This window comes from Aythya ferina (genome assembly GCF_964211825.1).
Source record: "Aythya ferina genome assembly, chromosome: 1".
NCBI classification, from domain to species: domain Eukaryota; kingdom Metazoa; phylum Chordata; class Aves; order Anseriformes; family Anatidae; genus Aythya; species Aythya ferina.
In genome coordinates this window covers 66,958,452-66,975,398 of record NC_140296.1, presented here as the reverse complement: position 1 = coordinate 66,975,398, position 16,947 = coordinate 66,958,452, and the positions used below count along the sequence as shown (strand labels likewise).

The 16,947-nt window shown below is 38.8% G+C and overlaps 1 protein-coding gene across 10 annotated transcripts in view; it reads left to right on the top strand.

The window, feature by feature from the left end:
• Positions 1-16,947, top strand: part of LOC311434038 (interleukin-1 receptor-like 1) — a 33,680-nt gene that overhangs the window by 14,137 nt on the left and 2,596 nt on the right. For 4 of the 10 annotated variants that reach the window (XM_084513866.1, XM_084513868.1, XM_084513870.1 and 1 more), the window contains 3 exons: positions 6,054-6,197; positions 6,886-7,044; positions 10,294-11,974. In XM_084513866.1, coding sequence (XP_084369992.1) covers positions 6,054-6,197; positions 6,886-7,044; positions 10,294-10,640 — 650 coding nt within the window. In that variant the 3' untranslated portion in view covers positions 10,641-11,974. Of the gene's footprint in view, positions 1-492; positions 810-6,053; positions 6,198-6,885; positions 7,045-8,378; positions 8,994-10,293; positions 11,975-14,681; positions 14,829-16,244; positions 16,338-16,947 lie in introns of those variants that run through there. The other 6 variants (XM_084513874.1, XM_084513867.1, XM_084513875.1 and 3 more) reach the window with 4 other exon arrangements.

The following is a 16,947-nucleotide window of genomic DNA, read 5'->3' as shown; positions in this document are numbered from 1 at the left end:
GGATTTGCACAATTACATGTCCTGCTGTCTTCTTGACTGTTCCTAACTGCCTACAGGATTATGGCTTCAAGCAGAGTCATAATTCTGTGCTGCAGCCTAGACTAGACGGGATGTAGTTGATTTATAATGGAGAAGGGAGCATCATTGAGGAGGGTAGCCCAGAATTCCCTAGCGGAAGGTGAGAGGGGATGTTCTGGCTGGATATTACTGGGTGAGTGAGAGCGTGGCCTCTCTCAGGAGGCTGGGCACACGTCAGAAGTGTGCCAAGTTATGAGTGTGGGAATGTACTTACCATGAAGGGGAAGGAAACTGAGTAACACTTCCTGTTCACTCTAGTTCAGTCAATGCAATCATTTATTGACCCTATACTGCAAACTAGAAGAAGGAAAGGCTGCATGAAGGAACAAGTATATTTGATATTCCATATTTGTGAAGTGATTCATTAAACCTTATTTCTGCTGTAGACAAATCTTATTTTATTTTTATCCATAGGTCATCCGTAAATGTTCAGGAAAACTCTTGACTGTGACACCCTTTGCAACAGCCTATTTTATGTGGATGTCTATGCCTTTCTTGTTGCTGCTATTGTCAAGATGCCTGCTTCTGCTACTCCTCATCACTGTTGGTGTGAGCAAGGCTAAATCCAGAAATGGCTGTGCACTGCTTTAATTTTCTTTACTTGCTCCTCATACAGTTCAGCAATATATTTTCTAAAACATTGATAGCTTGCCTCTGAGTATAATGAAAATGCTGCATAGATGTCTTGTGCCTCACATCTTGTAAATGTGTAATAAAGACACGTACTCTTCTTTTTTGTTTCTTTTTGTTTTAGATGATTTTTATTTATTTATTTTTATATCTATGGTCATCTCTTAGTTTTTCTTACAGCATAACTCATGTCTCCTAGCTACTGTCTGTTATTGTGCTTTTTACACAAGTTTCCTCTCTGTATTGTGATTTTTTTTTTTTCCCTAAGTTTTTTAGTATGGGTTACATTGTTATTATTTGTAGCACAAATCTGTGATAGGAAGTAAGAGATCAATAGATGGTGCATTTATTACTGAAGTTACTTGCAGAAACTGCATGGACTAGTTAAATTGTGTTTAGCAGCACAGGTGGCAGGTTAAAGAAGGAAACAAAGATGCTGTAGGTGACTGCATTTAAGTTCCTCTGCTTGAATCTGTTCCATCTTACAGTCTTCAAAAATGCTGAATGAATAAATCACCACATAGAAATTTTCCTGGGAAACCAGGAGTTAAATCTAATCTTCTCAGTCATAATCAAATACTTTAAGAACTAGCTCATTTTTAGCAGTATCTTTATAACGAATTTTAGCAATTTGATTTGTTAACAGTTGTCACCTACATAAGAATTACTAATTGCCAGAGAGGAGTGAAGAGAAAATATGGGGTTTCTGTCAGAGTCAGAGTCAGCTGTTTGGTTTTGTCTCCATGACAAACAAAAATACTAAATACTGCCAGGAAAGGACAATATGAAACCCTTCCTTCAAAATTATTTCCTGTCTTTTCCCTCCCCACTTTGCCTGAGGCTGTTTGGTATCTTCTGACTCCTTTACTAACACTAGCTCATAAAAAAATACCCTTTATGTCTCATAATGGTTTTAATACCTTAAAGCAATTAGTAATTAAAGTAATACCTTTTAGTATTAGCCCATGACAAGGGCTGTCTCATTTCCTCCAGATCTTTCAATCCTGTGCCTCCATTTATAATCCCAGCGATGGTGATCATCCCATGTTTTACATTCTCCCCCTGCCACAAGACACAATCTCTGATGTGCTCTGAGATCATCTCCATTACTTCTCTGTATGGTCAGTATAAGGAATTTGCAAAAAGTTTTCATTACATTTCTTCCTCCTTTCCTGGCCAAGATGTAGCTAGTCTTACTGGACACCTGGCAAGAGGCAGCAACTCTGCCTGCAGCTAAACTATGTTACCCTCCACAGCCGCTTGATGTCTCTCATGCTGGAATATACCACCTCCTTGCACCACAGTGCTGGTGTCCAAGCCAGCTCAGATCACTGATAACTGCAGTGGGTAAATGCGTTGCTGTCAGGGTTGTGGTGGGAGGTGGCATGACACCGTTAACCCCTGACAGGGAAACCATGACAAGTGGAGAAACACTGGAAGTTTTAACTCTTTCTACCAGCACAGCTCAATCAGGACAAGAACATTACCTCAGCATCACATCTAATCTGTCTTCTCAGGAATTCAGAACCTGTCAGAATATCTCCCAAGTGTTTACCTTTTTATTAACAAATAAATTGCTGCTAGCTTCTAGTTCTTCATGAAATCACAGAATGGTTTGGGTTGGAAGGGACTTTAAAGATCATCTAATTCCCTGCCATGGGCAGAGACACCTCCCACCAGACCAGGCTGTCCAAAATCCCATCCATCCTGGCCTTGAACACCTCCAGGGATGGGGCATCCACAGCTTCTCTGGGCAGCCTGTTTCAGCCTCTCTTCATAGGAGAGGTGCTCCAGCCCTCCAACCATCCTTGTGTCCCTTCTCTGGACTCATTCTATAGGTCCTTCTTGTGCTGGGGTCCCCAGAGCTGAATACAGGGTTCCAGGTGAGCTCTCACAAGAGCAGAGCAGAAGGGGACAATCACTTCCCTCGCCCTGCTGGCTATGCTGCTGCTGCTGCATCCCAGGATAAGGTTGGCTTTCTGGACTGCAAGTGCACATTGCTGGCTCATGGTGAGATTTTTCTTCATTCAGGGCTGGTTAAATAACTGGTGGTTGTGTCTCATGGTTCTGACGCACAAGTATTGTCTCATCTCCCCCTGGGCATTGCTCAATTCTCATCTGCAAAGAAGTGTAAAATGTCTGGGGTACCACAAATCCTTCTGGTGTGAATGTTCTGCTCTGGAGAATGCTTGAAATTCCAGTTGTTCTGAGAAGAGATAGAGTTCATCCCAGCACATCAGGTCTGTTTTTCCTCAAAGTTATTTAATGCTGTACCTAACATTTTATCTCATCTTCAGTAAAAAGATGTGGTCAGGAATTCCAGATCCAGACCTATGTCTTTGCTATCTGGAAGTGTGTTTTCTTTAGAAATTAAATTTAGAAAAATATGCAGTTCTTACAGAATCTGTCAGGAGGTGCCTTCAAATGTTCTTTTCTGACTTGTTTTCCCTGATAGTTCTGTGTTCCCATTGCTCTTAAATATCAATAAATAGTATTAAACTACAGTCAGCTCATGAACTTTCTGCTACTAAATAATGCAGTGAAGTCAAATCAAGCAGCAGGATTTGGTCAGTCTTGATCAGGGCCTCCAAAAGTGGCTTCTGGCCTTTGTCCCCATTGTCCTGAATATAGTCGATTTATTCCAGAGCAATGAGAGGCTGAGTCAGCCTTACTGGGAACTGAAACTGCTCTTCCAGAAAGACCACTGTGGAGATTCTTGTCTGAGGCTTTACAAGTTTTATAAGCACAGGAAATTTATCTTTTTTTTTTTTTTTTTTTTTCCCCGGACTTGGTCTAATCACTGCAAGGCCAAGTGTAAACAGCTTGTTTTAGGTTCATAATTGCAGAAGTTGTTGTTGTTGGAACCTGTTTCTTTTCTATTTGTTTTCTAAACAATTGCAAATCTCATAGTTCTTGTGGGGGTATTTTTCACCAGGTGCCTGATGGCTGGATGTTTCTTTCTCCCTTTAAATGGCAAAGAAAGAAACAAGAAGAGTGAAAATCATGTCAGATTTGTCTCATTTCCTACTAAGGGAACTGGAAAATGTACTTGCAAAACCTTTGTTTATCTAGCTTTTCAGTGGCATTTCTCAGGGATTTATTAATTAATGCTTTAATTTAAGGTTGTCTCCAGAGGTACTACTCAATGTACTGACTTATTCACCATCTCCTGGAGAAGCTAGGGAACCTGTAAATATCAATATATGAGACTCTTCACTGATATATATTTAATCCTATTTCATTCACTTAGGGCAAGTCCAAGAGAAGCTCTGGAATTGCTTCTTGGTGGTGGTAGTCTGTGCGTTCACCTGGTAGCTTGCTGGAGGCATTAAATCTACAGTTTGTTCCACTGTGTCTTGCTGACTCTTTTGTAGAGAAAGTTGAGACTGGCCCAACAGACTGCTGTGACATGTAGCTCCTCAGGTGCTGGTGAACAGCCTATTGCTGTAGCCACGTGTGATTTGTGTATGTTTTGCAGGCAGAGGGAGGCAAAGCCCTGAAAATCTGATCCCTGTATAAAGCTGGTCCGGGTAGAGTTGCTACCAGCACATGTGAACACCGTCCACCAGCTGGGATGTTGTAAAGGGTGTCTACCATGTGAGAGCCAGACCCCCAAATTAGTACTGCCAGAATGTCTATATTTCAATTTATGTGTGGCCAACACTCAGTGGACTATTTCTTTCCTGAGGCAAGGTAGTCTGACATCGCAGCATACCTCAAACTTCACTGTAAGACTGAAGGGATGGTTCTAGCCATACTCAGAACCAAGTTATTGCACCAGACAATTGTTATATTTACTACATTGTACTAAAAAAAATATTCATGTTGTCACTTTTATGCACTTTTAAAATCACTTTTGTGATATGCTATCTGGACTTTTCCATTTGCATTTCTTTTGGGGTCAAAGTTTGTCACCCACTCTGACTCTTCTGGAGGTATATATTTTTTAATCCAAATCTTTTTAGTGGTCTGAATCACAGAAAAGTCACCAAAATGGTTGCATTATTACAACTATAAGACAATGAATCATCATGATGGATGGGAATAAATAGATTAAGAAGGTGGACTGCAAATGGAACTCTCTTAACTGGTTTATCTGTCGGAGAAAAATGTATACGGAACTGCTCTGTGTCTGTGTGTTAAAACCAGGTGGAATTAATTTGGGTATTTTTATTTGCTTTGAAGCATATTTCTACTATGAGGCAATTGCTGTTAATCTTCCATCCAATGGAATAATGCTTCCTCTTTGTGTAATTGCTGTATATATATATTTTTAAATATTTTAATTTCAAATGTGGCTATCTAGAATTCACAGTGTTTTCTATACCAAATACTGTGAGAATTCAGTATGTCTGGGACATAGGTCAAAAATATCTCTTCAGCTTTTTGGGTGTAATAATCTGAGGATTAAGCTTCTAGCTTTCTAAACTGGAGAGAGCACACAATGACCTCATTTCTATCTCCCAGCATTTTTTTCTGCAGCAGAACCAGATGTCATCTAGAGGCTGCCCACATCTAGACTGGCTTCTGCTATGCGAATCACAAAGAGAGAGGAGAAACAGGCAATTACAGGAAAATATCTGACTGGATTGCTATAGAAATATAGCAATCCCTAGAAGATATAGCTGTTCCCTAGAAGAGCGATAATCACAATAGCTATACTGTGAGCATATGATAGCACAAAGCTGATGACAGCCATCTTTGATAGCTTTCATCTCTGAGGATGAGGTGATTGGATTCAAGAGCTCTTCCTTGAGGGAAGCTGGAACTGCAGTGGATGACTTCTTTCTTCCCAGTTTTCCTTACTTGTCGTAGTTTTTTTATGCTCTTTGACCCTCAAAGGAAAAGAAGGAGGAGAATCTCATCTGCCACTGCCATAGTTTATCTTATTTTTTAGGCCAGACTTGTTCTGTTTTCCTGCTTGTCTTGTGTACTTTGTTCTTATCTTGCAGATTTTATTAATTGCACATGTTTCTCCATACCCTGTTTGCGCAACAATGCCCCAAGCCTCTGCTTGCCCGTGCATGGACGCTTACAGGTGTCAAGCTTGGGCTCAACTGCCTTGCAAAGTGATTGAACATTGTTGTTGAGCAAAATACTTAGAAACATTGCTCCCAGATGTGGTATTTAATGAGCTTTGGTCTGAGTGCAACACTCGCAGATATTAATTGTATACCGCTCAGTACACTTCTACTTTAGGGGTTCAACAGGCCTCTGTGCTGGCTACATCAGCTAGGGAAGGTAAAGGTCTTGTCTTCTTAGTTGTGAACTCCTTAAAACCATAGCAGATGTAAAGATATGAGAAGCTAAGGCTGCAACTAACACTTCATTTCTCTTCTTTGCAGCAGATCATCCTAATGTCCTCATGACTGTTGGATTTCTAGTTCTGCTAGTGATAGTAGCAGTCTCTGTTGTACTTTATCAATTCTTCCGAATTGATATTGTCCTATTTTATCGGGAGATATTTCAGCCCTACTCAGTCAAAGATGGTGAGTAAGCATTGCATAAGAAAGTTTAAAGGACAGGAAAGGGCAAACCATGTGGAAACAGATAAATCTGATAGTTGTTTACTAACTCAAATGACACTTGAGCCTTATTCTTCACTTTCTCATGCTTCTTGAAATCATTTATATAAGGGGGAACAAGCATAGTTCTAGTAGTGCTTTGCATTCACTGCAGAACCATGTATTGGTTCTATAATGATGTATTGCAGAAACAAAGGATTCAATCCTGGTTTCACTTTTTTTTTTTTTTTTTTTTTTTTTTTTATAAAAAAATATTTGTCATGAAATATTGAGTGACAGTGAAAATCTGATTTAACAGCCTATTATTCCACTGAAATAACAAGCAATCAGACTCATCTCTATTTCATGTTAATATGCATTGATTAATTGAATTCTTATTTTATACACCATAAGATACAGCTTTCAGAATGCAGCAGTCAAATTCTCCAAAGCAGCAAATGCATAAGACATAACAGTTCAGCATGGAAAACACAAAATGAGCACAGTCTCTGATTTCCAAACATGTATCCAAAGACGCACGTCATTATAATTATCAGGAAGATCTACTTAAATCTATTTCAAAGACTGTATAGTTGTTATTTTACTCAGCTTTACAATAGACAGCTCTAATTCATGTTAACAGAAGGCACTTTCCTCTTGCTCTACCTTGCAGATGGGAAGATATATGATGCATATGTGATCTACCCCAGAAGCTACGGCAATGAGGCTAATTTTGTGGAATATTTTGTACACCAAATTATGCCAGATATCCTAGAAAATAAATGTGGATATAAATTATGCATTTATGGTAGAGATACTTATCCCGGAGAAGGTGAGTTTCAACTCAGATAATGCACTGCATTACTTGTTAAGTTGGAGCAAGTTGTGTTCCTACATGTAGACCCTTTCATTCCTGAGTGGGCTGCTCATCTCATCAGCAGCTGTGTGTCTAATGTGTCAGGCAGGGTGACACAATGGCACTTTGTGCTTGTTGGTGTTCTATGAAAAGCAAGTTGTAGGTTGGGGACAGAAATTGTTTATCAACTTCTTGGGTGATGCAGGAAATGTGACTCGAAGTGTGACTCTCAGACATACACCTATTCTTTGGGTTGTGTAACTCTGCATTGCCACTGTCTGGGCAAAGCCATGACAAACCATTCATGAGTAGGCCTACAAGATACCAAGAGAAGAAAACCACAAAGTTGAAGAATTAACCTTGCTGTTATCACTCAGGGTTTTTCAACCTGTGACAAAGGATGTCATAGTTACAGGAAGTTCAGATTCTGTTCACAGAGATGACCTACTTTCATTTTTTACAATTCCCAGAGCTACTTCAAGAGACAATCTGTGTTCTCTATTCCCATTTCCTTGTCATCCAAAATGAATTTGTGTTAATTAATCTGTGTTAATTTTCACAAGGACAACCCTACACTCTCATATTAGCTGTCATCTAGATATTATCTGCTTTCCTCCAGGGCTTAATTGTCTGTCTTGTGCTCTGGTGTTCTGTGGACCACATGTTCTCTTCTTGTCGTAAAACAGGCATGAAACCAAAGATAGCCCATTCTGAGTTATACACTGCTAAAATCATCTGCATTGGACCAGATGTGACTCATTTGCCCAGATCTGGGCCAATATCTTCAATGTTCTCTTCTGACAAGTGGCAAAAGTTCTGCCTGGACTTGAGAAAAAACACTGCAACAAGAATGAAAAAAAACAAAAACAAAACAAAAACAAAAACAAAAAACAAAAACAAAAAAAAAAAGCAAGAATTGCTGATCCAGACTATAGCTATCATGTGAGTTTCAGAATAAGGAACTAACATTGGCCCACAAAGATGTTAATGGCAGAAATTTATGCCACCTGCTTAGGTAATATTCTGTTTTGGGATGGTATTCTTAAACTTTCCTGGAGAAAATGGAGCACAGTGTGCAACTGAAATGCAGACTGGGACTAACAGGGATTCTCTTGGTTGAAAACAAAGACATTTTCATTGTGCAAAGGCATGAATGAATGCCTGTAGCCCAGGCAGTATGAAGACCCACCAAGCCAGCCTCGGACAACTAATAACTCCTTTTTTGACTCATTCAGTCTGATTTTACTGAAACTCTAATAATGTCTTGAGCATTGACTGTTGTCTTTTTCTCTTCGTGTTTATATTCACAGCCTTCTGCTTTTGTCTTCCTTGTTCACTTTCAAGTCCCCAAATATTTACACTTAGGTGGAAAAGTTATTCAGAATCAGTCTGTCATGGGGAGCACATAAAAGTTCCCTGCTTCCAGGCAGATGGACTTCACGCATACACTCCTCACTCTTGTTTACCTTGATTTTGATCTTGATTCTTTTGTTATCAGATTTCCAAATCTAAAACCTTACAGTTAAAATATGCTAAACACAGAGTAAATCAGGAGTATTATCAGTAAATACCACTGAGTTACTCTAAACTTTCATGAATATGTATCATATTATCTGATGAATCATCATTTTTCACCATTAAACTCCATGTATTTCCAGAAAACAAAATGCAGCAAGGATATAAAATGGGATTATTATTTGAATGGGATTATTATTTGAAGAAGAGTTCATGACTCTTGGTTTCAGAGGAAAGCTTTGTAATTTATAACTTGTGCTCTTCCAGTAATAAAAAAGATGAAGAGAATGATTCAAGCAACAAACAGCACTACACAGCTGTTGGACTTCCATTGGTTTTCCTAAATTCACTTTTGTTATTGTTGTTGTTGTTTCCTGTTCTTACTGATTAAAGGCATTTTCTGTGACTTATCTGTTGCCTGAAAGAGGTGTAAATGCAAGTATTACCCAGCAAAGGAAGAGGTTTCTGCTCCATTCTTTTCACGGTCCCATTGGCTTGCCCCAACTACATTCCTTGACACAGAATCTAACTAAACACTCTCAGAGCTGCTGTATCTGTAGCACACACACACACAAAGAGAGAAAATAACATAAAAATGATCATAAGAATGATGATACTTCACTGCACCAATGTTCTGTGCAGCCAAGTGTCCTACCTTCAGCAGTAACCATGGGCAAATTACTGTAAGAACAGTCTTTTCCTGACCCAGGAATTGCAAATGCTGGGCCTCTCTGAGACTGAGAAGACCCTTACAATGGGCTGGCAACCTCTAGCAAAGGAAAAGAGGTCACATATGCAGATGATAGATAATGTCTCTTAAAAGTGCCTTTAAAGAAGTATAACAGCTGTTTAATAAAGAGTGCTTTTATTAAATAGCTGTTACATCAAAATTCCTTAGCTCAGCTCCCACTTTGGGATTCTTTGGCCCAGCATCACATACTTCCAGTAAAACAACTCCAGTTTCCCTTCTGCAGACCACAGGAAACTCTTCTGACTGGGACAAGTATTTCACCAGATAGGTACTCATCTGCAGTGGACAGCAGGTCATTGAGAAAAGCAGATCCTAGATGTGGAGCTTTCTGAGCTGGCCCAGAGCTTGAGTTTTGTAGGTACAACACAGCTAACATCACAGTCCTAACTGTGGTTAATGAACTGTCCCTAACAGCTTTTCAGTGGGAAAGAAAAATACCTTTAGTCATGGTGATGATCAAATTCCCTGCAAGTCTGGATCCAGCCCTGTTGGGTTAACGTCTAAATTAGCACACTATAGCTCAGGAGTATTAGCACTCCCTCTACAGGAAAATAAGCCTCTTAGAAGTCACCCAAATGGATCCAAATGACTATTTTTTAATGGCTAAGTACTGAAGGATTGTTTTTTAGAGCACTAAACTGAAAGAATATGATGCCTTACATGCAAATTATTGACTAAGCACAAATTTGATGTAATACAGATCTACTGAGCTTGACCTGTGGATTAGAAATTCCTAACAATCCCTAACAGTGTGAAAATATTAAGATTTCAGCTAAAGAAAACATCTGAAAGAAAACTGATTACTGTGATTTTTTTAATCTCTTTTTCTAATGAATAAACTGTATCTGACTGAAGTGAGACAGGTTTCTTTTGGTTGAAAAGCAATGGAAATGAAATGCCTATGCACAAAAGAGTCTATAAAAGAAATTTCAGTCTCACCATTCTCTCGTGCGTTGTAGATAAAGCCAGTGCAATTGAGAAGAGGATACAGAAGAGCAGACGGCTGATCATTCTTCTAACACACCAGCTGCTTAATTGTAAAGAATTTGCTTATGATCAACATGTTGCTTTATACAATGCCCTCATTCAAAACAATACAAAGGTGATCTTGCTGGAAATGGAGAGGATGGAGACGTATGAGACTCTTCAGGAATCTCTTAAATATATCATCAAGAAACAAGGTACTGTCAAATGGAAAGAACAGCACACTGTGCACCCACAGTCATCCAATTCTAAGTTCTGGAAACGTGTGAGGTACCTTATGCCACTGAGACTCAGGTCATCATGCTCAGTTAATGCTGTATGAACAGTCTGTCTAAGAAAGCTCTAGTATGCTGTCAGGTCAAACCATATACATGCAGCTTCTTTTGCTTTCAGTAGGAACATTATTTTGCAGTTCGAATGTCTGGCTGAATTTTTTTTTTTCACTTTTTTGTTTAGTCCTTCAATTGAGTAGTGATCAAATAAACTGATAGAGGAAGGCCTTTGGGGCTGAGGGGAGTCTGTGGAGCTTTGAGAATTCTGCAAATGAATTATTCCAGATGGTGTACAAAATTTTGCATATCATTGGAAACAAACCTACCTTTACTCTTCCTATATGTACTTGGATATATAACTGAAAGTTTTGATTCTGAATAGTTGAATATTCTGCAGGTTTACTTTACCTTTCTACTGTGGTTGATCAAACATAAACACCTTCTATATTACTTGACTAGAAAGTATGATGTTGCAGTTTTCTTCATTTTATCCACCATGTGTTTGTTTTTGCTCCAACAGTCATACTTCTATCATGAAATTTTATTTTTCCTTAGTAGGGATGCTTCAGTAAAAGCTCTTTTGAAACTAATGTGAATAGAGCATTTTAAAAAAATACAGTGTTAAGGAAAGTGCATACATACTGATTGACTGACATATATATGCATTTATATATACATAAATATATTTATGTATACATAAATGAATCTCATACAAAGGGGAAATTATCTTATAGAGCTATTACAAAGTGATTTTGAGATTAAAGATACACATAATTAAATTCTTATAGCTAGTAGTATTTTAAATCTTTCAGGCATGATAGACCGTACAGTTACTACTACTGCCTGATACAAATAACACATTAAAATTTATGTTACATAAGTATATATATATATTGTACATGGCTAGCATTCCTTTAAGCTACTGAAAAAAAATAGAGACTGCAATTTTATAACTGTCAGTATCTTTTTTTTTTTTTTTCCTGCTTTGATATTATGCCTGGCTTTACTTTGTTCTGACAGAGAATAGCCTGAGATGCAAAGGTCAGAATAAAATCCCCTCTGAGTGCAGGAGTGCATGATCAAAGCATGTTCTAGTGCATATATCCTTGGGAGATTTAATGTTTTTGGGTTCTAAAAACAGGAATTTTTGTACAGTCAGTGAAGGTTTGTTTTTGAGCTTCAGATCAGCTACAGAGATGGACTTGAAAAGACAAAATTAGATGCAGAATATCTAATGTTACCAAGTGCTTTTATTGTACATTGTAGGTTTTTATTGAATATGAAACTTCAGACTTATGGATGGCCATTTGGAATAGGGAGAACATGTATGAAATACATGTATAGATTTTTATTTCAATGTGAAATAAAGGTCAATGGCAAACTAAAGAGCTTTTCATTGATTTATTATATTTTCAAATGCTGGTGAAAGTGAAGTAATCACTCACTGCACCACAACTGTAAAACATACAATGCTGCATTTTATTACTGCCTTACTAAACCATCTGCAGTACTGGGACCCATTCCTGAAGGGCCCTCTAGTTCCCCTTCACTGTTTTAGGAATATCCACAAAATGTATTTATGTCAATGTAAGAGATTTGGTTTATTATAGACTCAATAGGGGTTTTGATAGTTCTTATGGTAAGAACTTTCACAAAAAGAATACTAATACTAAGTCATGTATAAAGGCAGGAAAGCCTGTTGGTTTTCACTATGAAGATTTTTCACAGGAATTTCTGATCAAGACAAAATATGAACTTTCAATACTATTACGAGATGATTTTTAATAGAGATTTTGTAGTAGGCATTTATGAGAAAGAAAGGATAATAACCAGGTATCCATCTTGGAAACAATTTCTGGGGTGAATTTTGAACTTGGAAAAGAGTTGTGGAGGAGAAAGTATGATGAGGAAATGCAAAGGGGACTACAAATATTATTCTGAAATTATTCTGATTATTCTGAAATATGGGGATATCTCATTGACCTTTCTTCATTTGTTGTCTTCAGGGCTGTGGTTAGGATGGTGAAAAACAAACCCACTAAATGGATCTTGTGGTGGCAATCTTTTTGCATCAAACCTCATGGCCAACAAAGGACAAAAAAATAAAAAGAAAAAAAAATACCAAAAATGCTTGAGAACTCTTAATGTGATTTATCAATAGTGAACAGTATAGCCTTGACAGAAAGAAAAGGGGTAAATTCTGAGAGTGGCAAAGACCTTTTACCAAGCCTAGGGGTGAATATGTGACTGCAGTAATGATAGAGAAATGCAGAAGTTGTTGATTACCTTTATATTCTTTGGTGATTAGTACAGAAATTGGAGATACACACTCAAATTAACATCTATATATAACTATTTTCACATTTGTAATGTGAAAGAGGCAGTACAAAAAGACTGGTGGTATATTTTTACAGCATAAGTAGCTTAATAAAGATCTAAATTTTTGAAAACATGAATGGAAAATTGGCATTTTTTATTTCATATTGTGTTGGATACACACACATTACACCAGGCTACCTGCTTTAATGGAATAGCAAAAGAGAATTCTGCCCTGTGTCAAAATCTCTTATTTCACTGTAAAAATTTTATAAAAGATTGAGTTTGAATGCTTAAAACTTAAACTACACAGAACAAAAACAATTTTTGTAGCATAATTAGAACTTCCACCTAGATATTTAATACTTTTTAACTTCTCTTCTGTGCTCCCCTATTTTTGGTGCCATTGAAAAAATGGATCAGGGTATCATTTTGCTTTCTTGTAGTAGAGAAGAGTCAGCGTGCCATCTAGTGGATGAACACGTATCAAAAGATTGTGGCCAACTAGAAATAAGTCAATTTAAGAATGCCATTAGAAATATTCACAGTGAACATTTCAGAACCTGCATACTGCTATAATTTCCTGACAACCATACCTGTGAAGAGCATCTCAGAATCTGGCACAAAATCCAGTGCTGAATTTCTTATAGTATACTGTGAAGAAACAAAAGTGTCTTTGTGGAATATAACTGTTTTCTGGATACTTCATATTTGACAAGTGTATGGTGTATTGCTGGCAACAAGGAAATATCGAAGAGTCAGGAATGAGCATTGACTTTGTGAACCTCTTGATGTCAGTGCTAATATGAAGTACGATGATTGTGTGGTTATCAAGCACTGACACAAGTTACTCAGAGAGGTTGTGGTGTCTCCCTTCTTGGAGATATTCTGTCCTGGGCAACCTGCTCTAGATGGCCATGCTTGAGCAATGTAGTTGGACCGGGTTGTAATCCCAAGGTTCATCAAGTCCAACTCCTGTCTCCACACAGGACCACCACCACCACCCCAAAAAATAATAATAATGAGATGTCTGAGAGCATTATCCAGACCTGGTGACCTCCAGAGGTCCCTTACAAGCTGAATTACTATGTGATGGTATGATATGGAGGAAAGTTTTCAAAATGTGCAACCTGAATATTCCAGTGCTTCTGAAAATCTTATGAGGGTCCTACAGACATGGTATCAGTTGGGAACCTGCTTTTTTGACATCAGGTACAGATAATGCTGAAAAATGATTGAACATAACATCAGCTAAGAATTAATGCGGCTGGTATGCAGATATATCAGAGGTAGATTTAGAAAGACTAGATAGACTCAAAGAACACTCAGACTGTGATGACAAGAGCTGGATGTGTCGCTGTTTATGATGGAAACAGTTTCTCAGTTCAGGTTTTCATTTAGCACCTCTGAGTTATGTATGGTGGATGGAAAAGTAAGATATGAAAAATTGTGAGAAGTAACTGGTCTTCCACAGCTGATTGGTCAGGCAGTCCTAGGTTCAGAGAAAAAATAAAATGAAATCTGTTTTCAGTATTAGTGTGTTTCCATTTTCATCATGGCACTTTCATCATGAGCAGGGTGACACACTGAGCAGCAGTTGTTTTCATTATTGAGTTACATCCCTATTACAAGGCTATTACTTCTCCATTAAAACTTGTATTATTCTGAGCTAAAAATTGTAAACTTGATTCCATCTGTGTACATTCATACATCTCAGAGCGAGCTATGACATTAGTTAAAAGGACTAATTGAACATGGTGCTTTCTGCCATACAGCTGAAAGTTCAGAAACTGAAGAGCATTTTAAAAGGACATAAAAGCAAATGAATATGAGAACAACTCATGGAAAATATTGCTGTGAAAGAGTGAATAAAACAGAATAGCTGTTTCCAAACTGTCACTATCAAGGCTTAGCTCGTCAAAGTAAGTAACTGATGATATTTGACTGTACAGTTTATTTGCTGTCTGCTAAGTTGCTTTCAGACTCATGTAAAATCACTGTCATCTTTAAAATGCATGCGCTATATATCTAAGTTTTAGAATCAACCACATAAGAACAATAAACTCTGTGAAGCACCTTGTACACATTTTAAAAGTAGTTACACTGGTTCAGATTCTCAGCTGACTTTCCTGAAGTTGCACTGATTTACATTAGCAAACAGTCTGATTGTGTTTATATGCATATTGTTTAAATCTGTGATGAGGGAAACAAATGAGGTGAGGCAGAGAAACTCTCCAGGGTTTCTTTGCTTCACCTCAGCAGCAAAATGTGAAAACTGCCGGCTCTGTGGAATCCCTCCTTTTTTATTGTTGTTCGCTCATTTCACCTCCAAAGTGACATCTCCTGTTGTTACTGGGAAATTCTGTCCTGGGTGAAAAAGGAAAAAAAATAAAAATTAAAAAAAAAAAAAAAGGAAAAAAAATGGGAAAAAAAAAATGTGGTTGTCACCAGACAAGTTTCTGAAGCCGAACCATTACTACAGAATGGTTTCATTTGGAAGGGGCCTTAAAAACCATCCAGTTCCAACACCCTTGGAAATAAAAGAAATCCTGAGGAGATGAAAACTTTCCTGCTGCTATCAAAATAACTTCATTTACAAGTGTAATGAGTCATTGCGCAGTAAATATCAAATAAATCTGTGTGAAGTAAGCAGTGTCAAACGTTCATTTACACTGGAAGAGCACTTAAACAGGTAACGCTGCTGTCAGAAATCCTTCATAGAAACACAGTTCCAGCAGACCAACATATGGTTTAAAACTGGCCAGCTGGTGGCACAAGGGTTTCTTTAGAGGTAACTACCAACACCCCTTTCACAATAATGGAATTATAAAATGTTCTGTGTCTTGAAACCTTGCATCACTCTACCCCAAAAGCAGATGCTGGCACAGAAAAGACAGCAGCGAAATCAGGAAAATCAGATCTACGTGTCAGTAAATCTTTTAGAGGATCATGTGTTTTGCCTTTTCTCTTTTGCTGCGGGTCATAATTTGTGAGGTTTGCTTTCTTTTTTTTTTGTTTGTTTTCTTTCGCCTCCCCCCCCCCCCCCCCCCCCCCTTTTTTTTTTTTTTAATAATCTTTGCAGGGTATCAGCTTTTCAGCATCCATCCTCAATACGGCCAGTGAGGAGGGATGGAATTCGTAGCAGAAACAACAAGATAAAAGCTGCCTTTTTTAGCTTAATATGTATTTAGCTTACGTCCCTAAAGCTCCATACTACTTCCATCACGCTTCTTGGAAAGGCATCCCGCCGCCAGCGTTCAGCAGAAGAGCAGAGGAAGCGGTGTTTCGATTACAAATACCAAAGCCATCACTTTCTTGTGCCCTATCCTCCCACGAAGGTCGTGAGAAGGAAGAACCCCCCACTGCTGCCTGCCCCTTCCAACCCCTCCGGCGCGGTGCTGAGCGGTGCTGAGCGGCTCCAGCAGAGCCAGGTAATGTCCGGGGGCGGCGACGGGAGGGCAGGGGAAGGGCGGTGGGGTTTGGGAGGCGAGGACCGGGAGGGGCAGCCCCTGCTCCCCCCACCCCACGCACCTCGGGGGAGCCTCTGGCCGCATCACTGCGCGGGGATGTGCACGCTGGTGGGCTCCAGCATCGTCCCGCCGTCGTCCCCAGCACTGCTTGTCACCCCTAAGGCCCCCTCGGTTTTCCTCCCCCTTCCCCCCACAGGACCTTGACGTGCTTCTTCCTTATAATAACTCAGTATAATTTAGCCCTGGAAATGGCTTATTAGGTTATGCAGCCCCTCACTGGTACTACAAGGTCTCCCCCCTCCCCAGGCTGCCCTGGCCCTTTCCTTCACTCCTAGGTAGCTTTGGGGTAGGTGGCAGGAAGAGAAAAAAAAATATAAATAAATTAATAAAAAGATTCCCAAACCATTTATATGTCAACCCTCAAATGCCTCATTTAGAAAAGTTAATATTCATCTTTTGCTATACTTTTCCAATCAGTACTTGTAAAAGTAAATTTCTCACTTCTACCTTTTCCATTTTCCTCCGTGCAGTCAACAGTTCAAAGTGACAAATTCTGCTCTTGCTTTTTCAA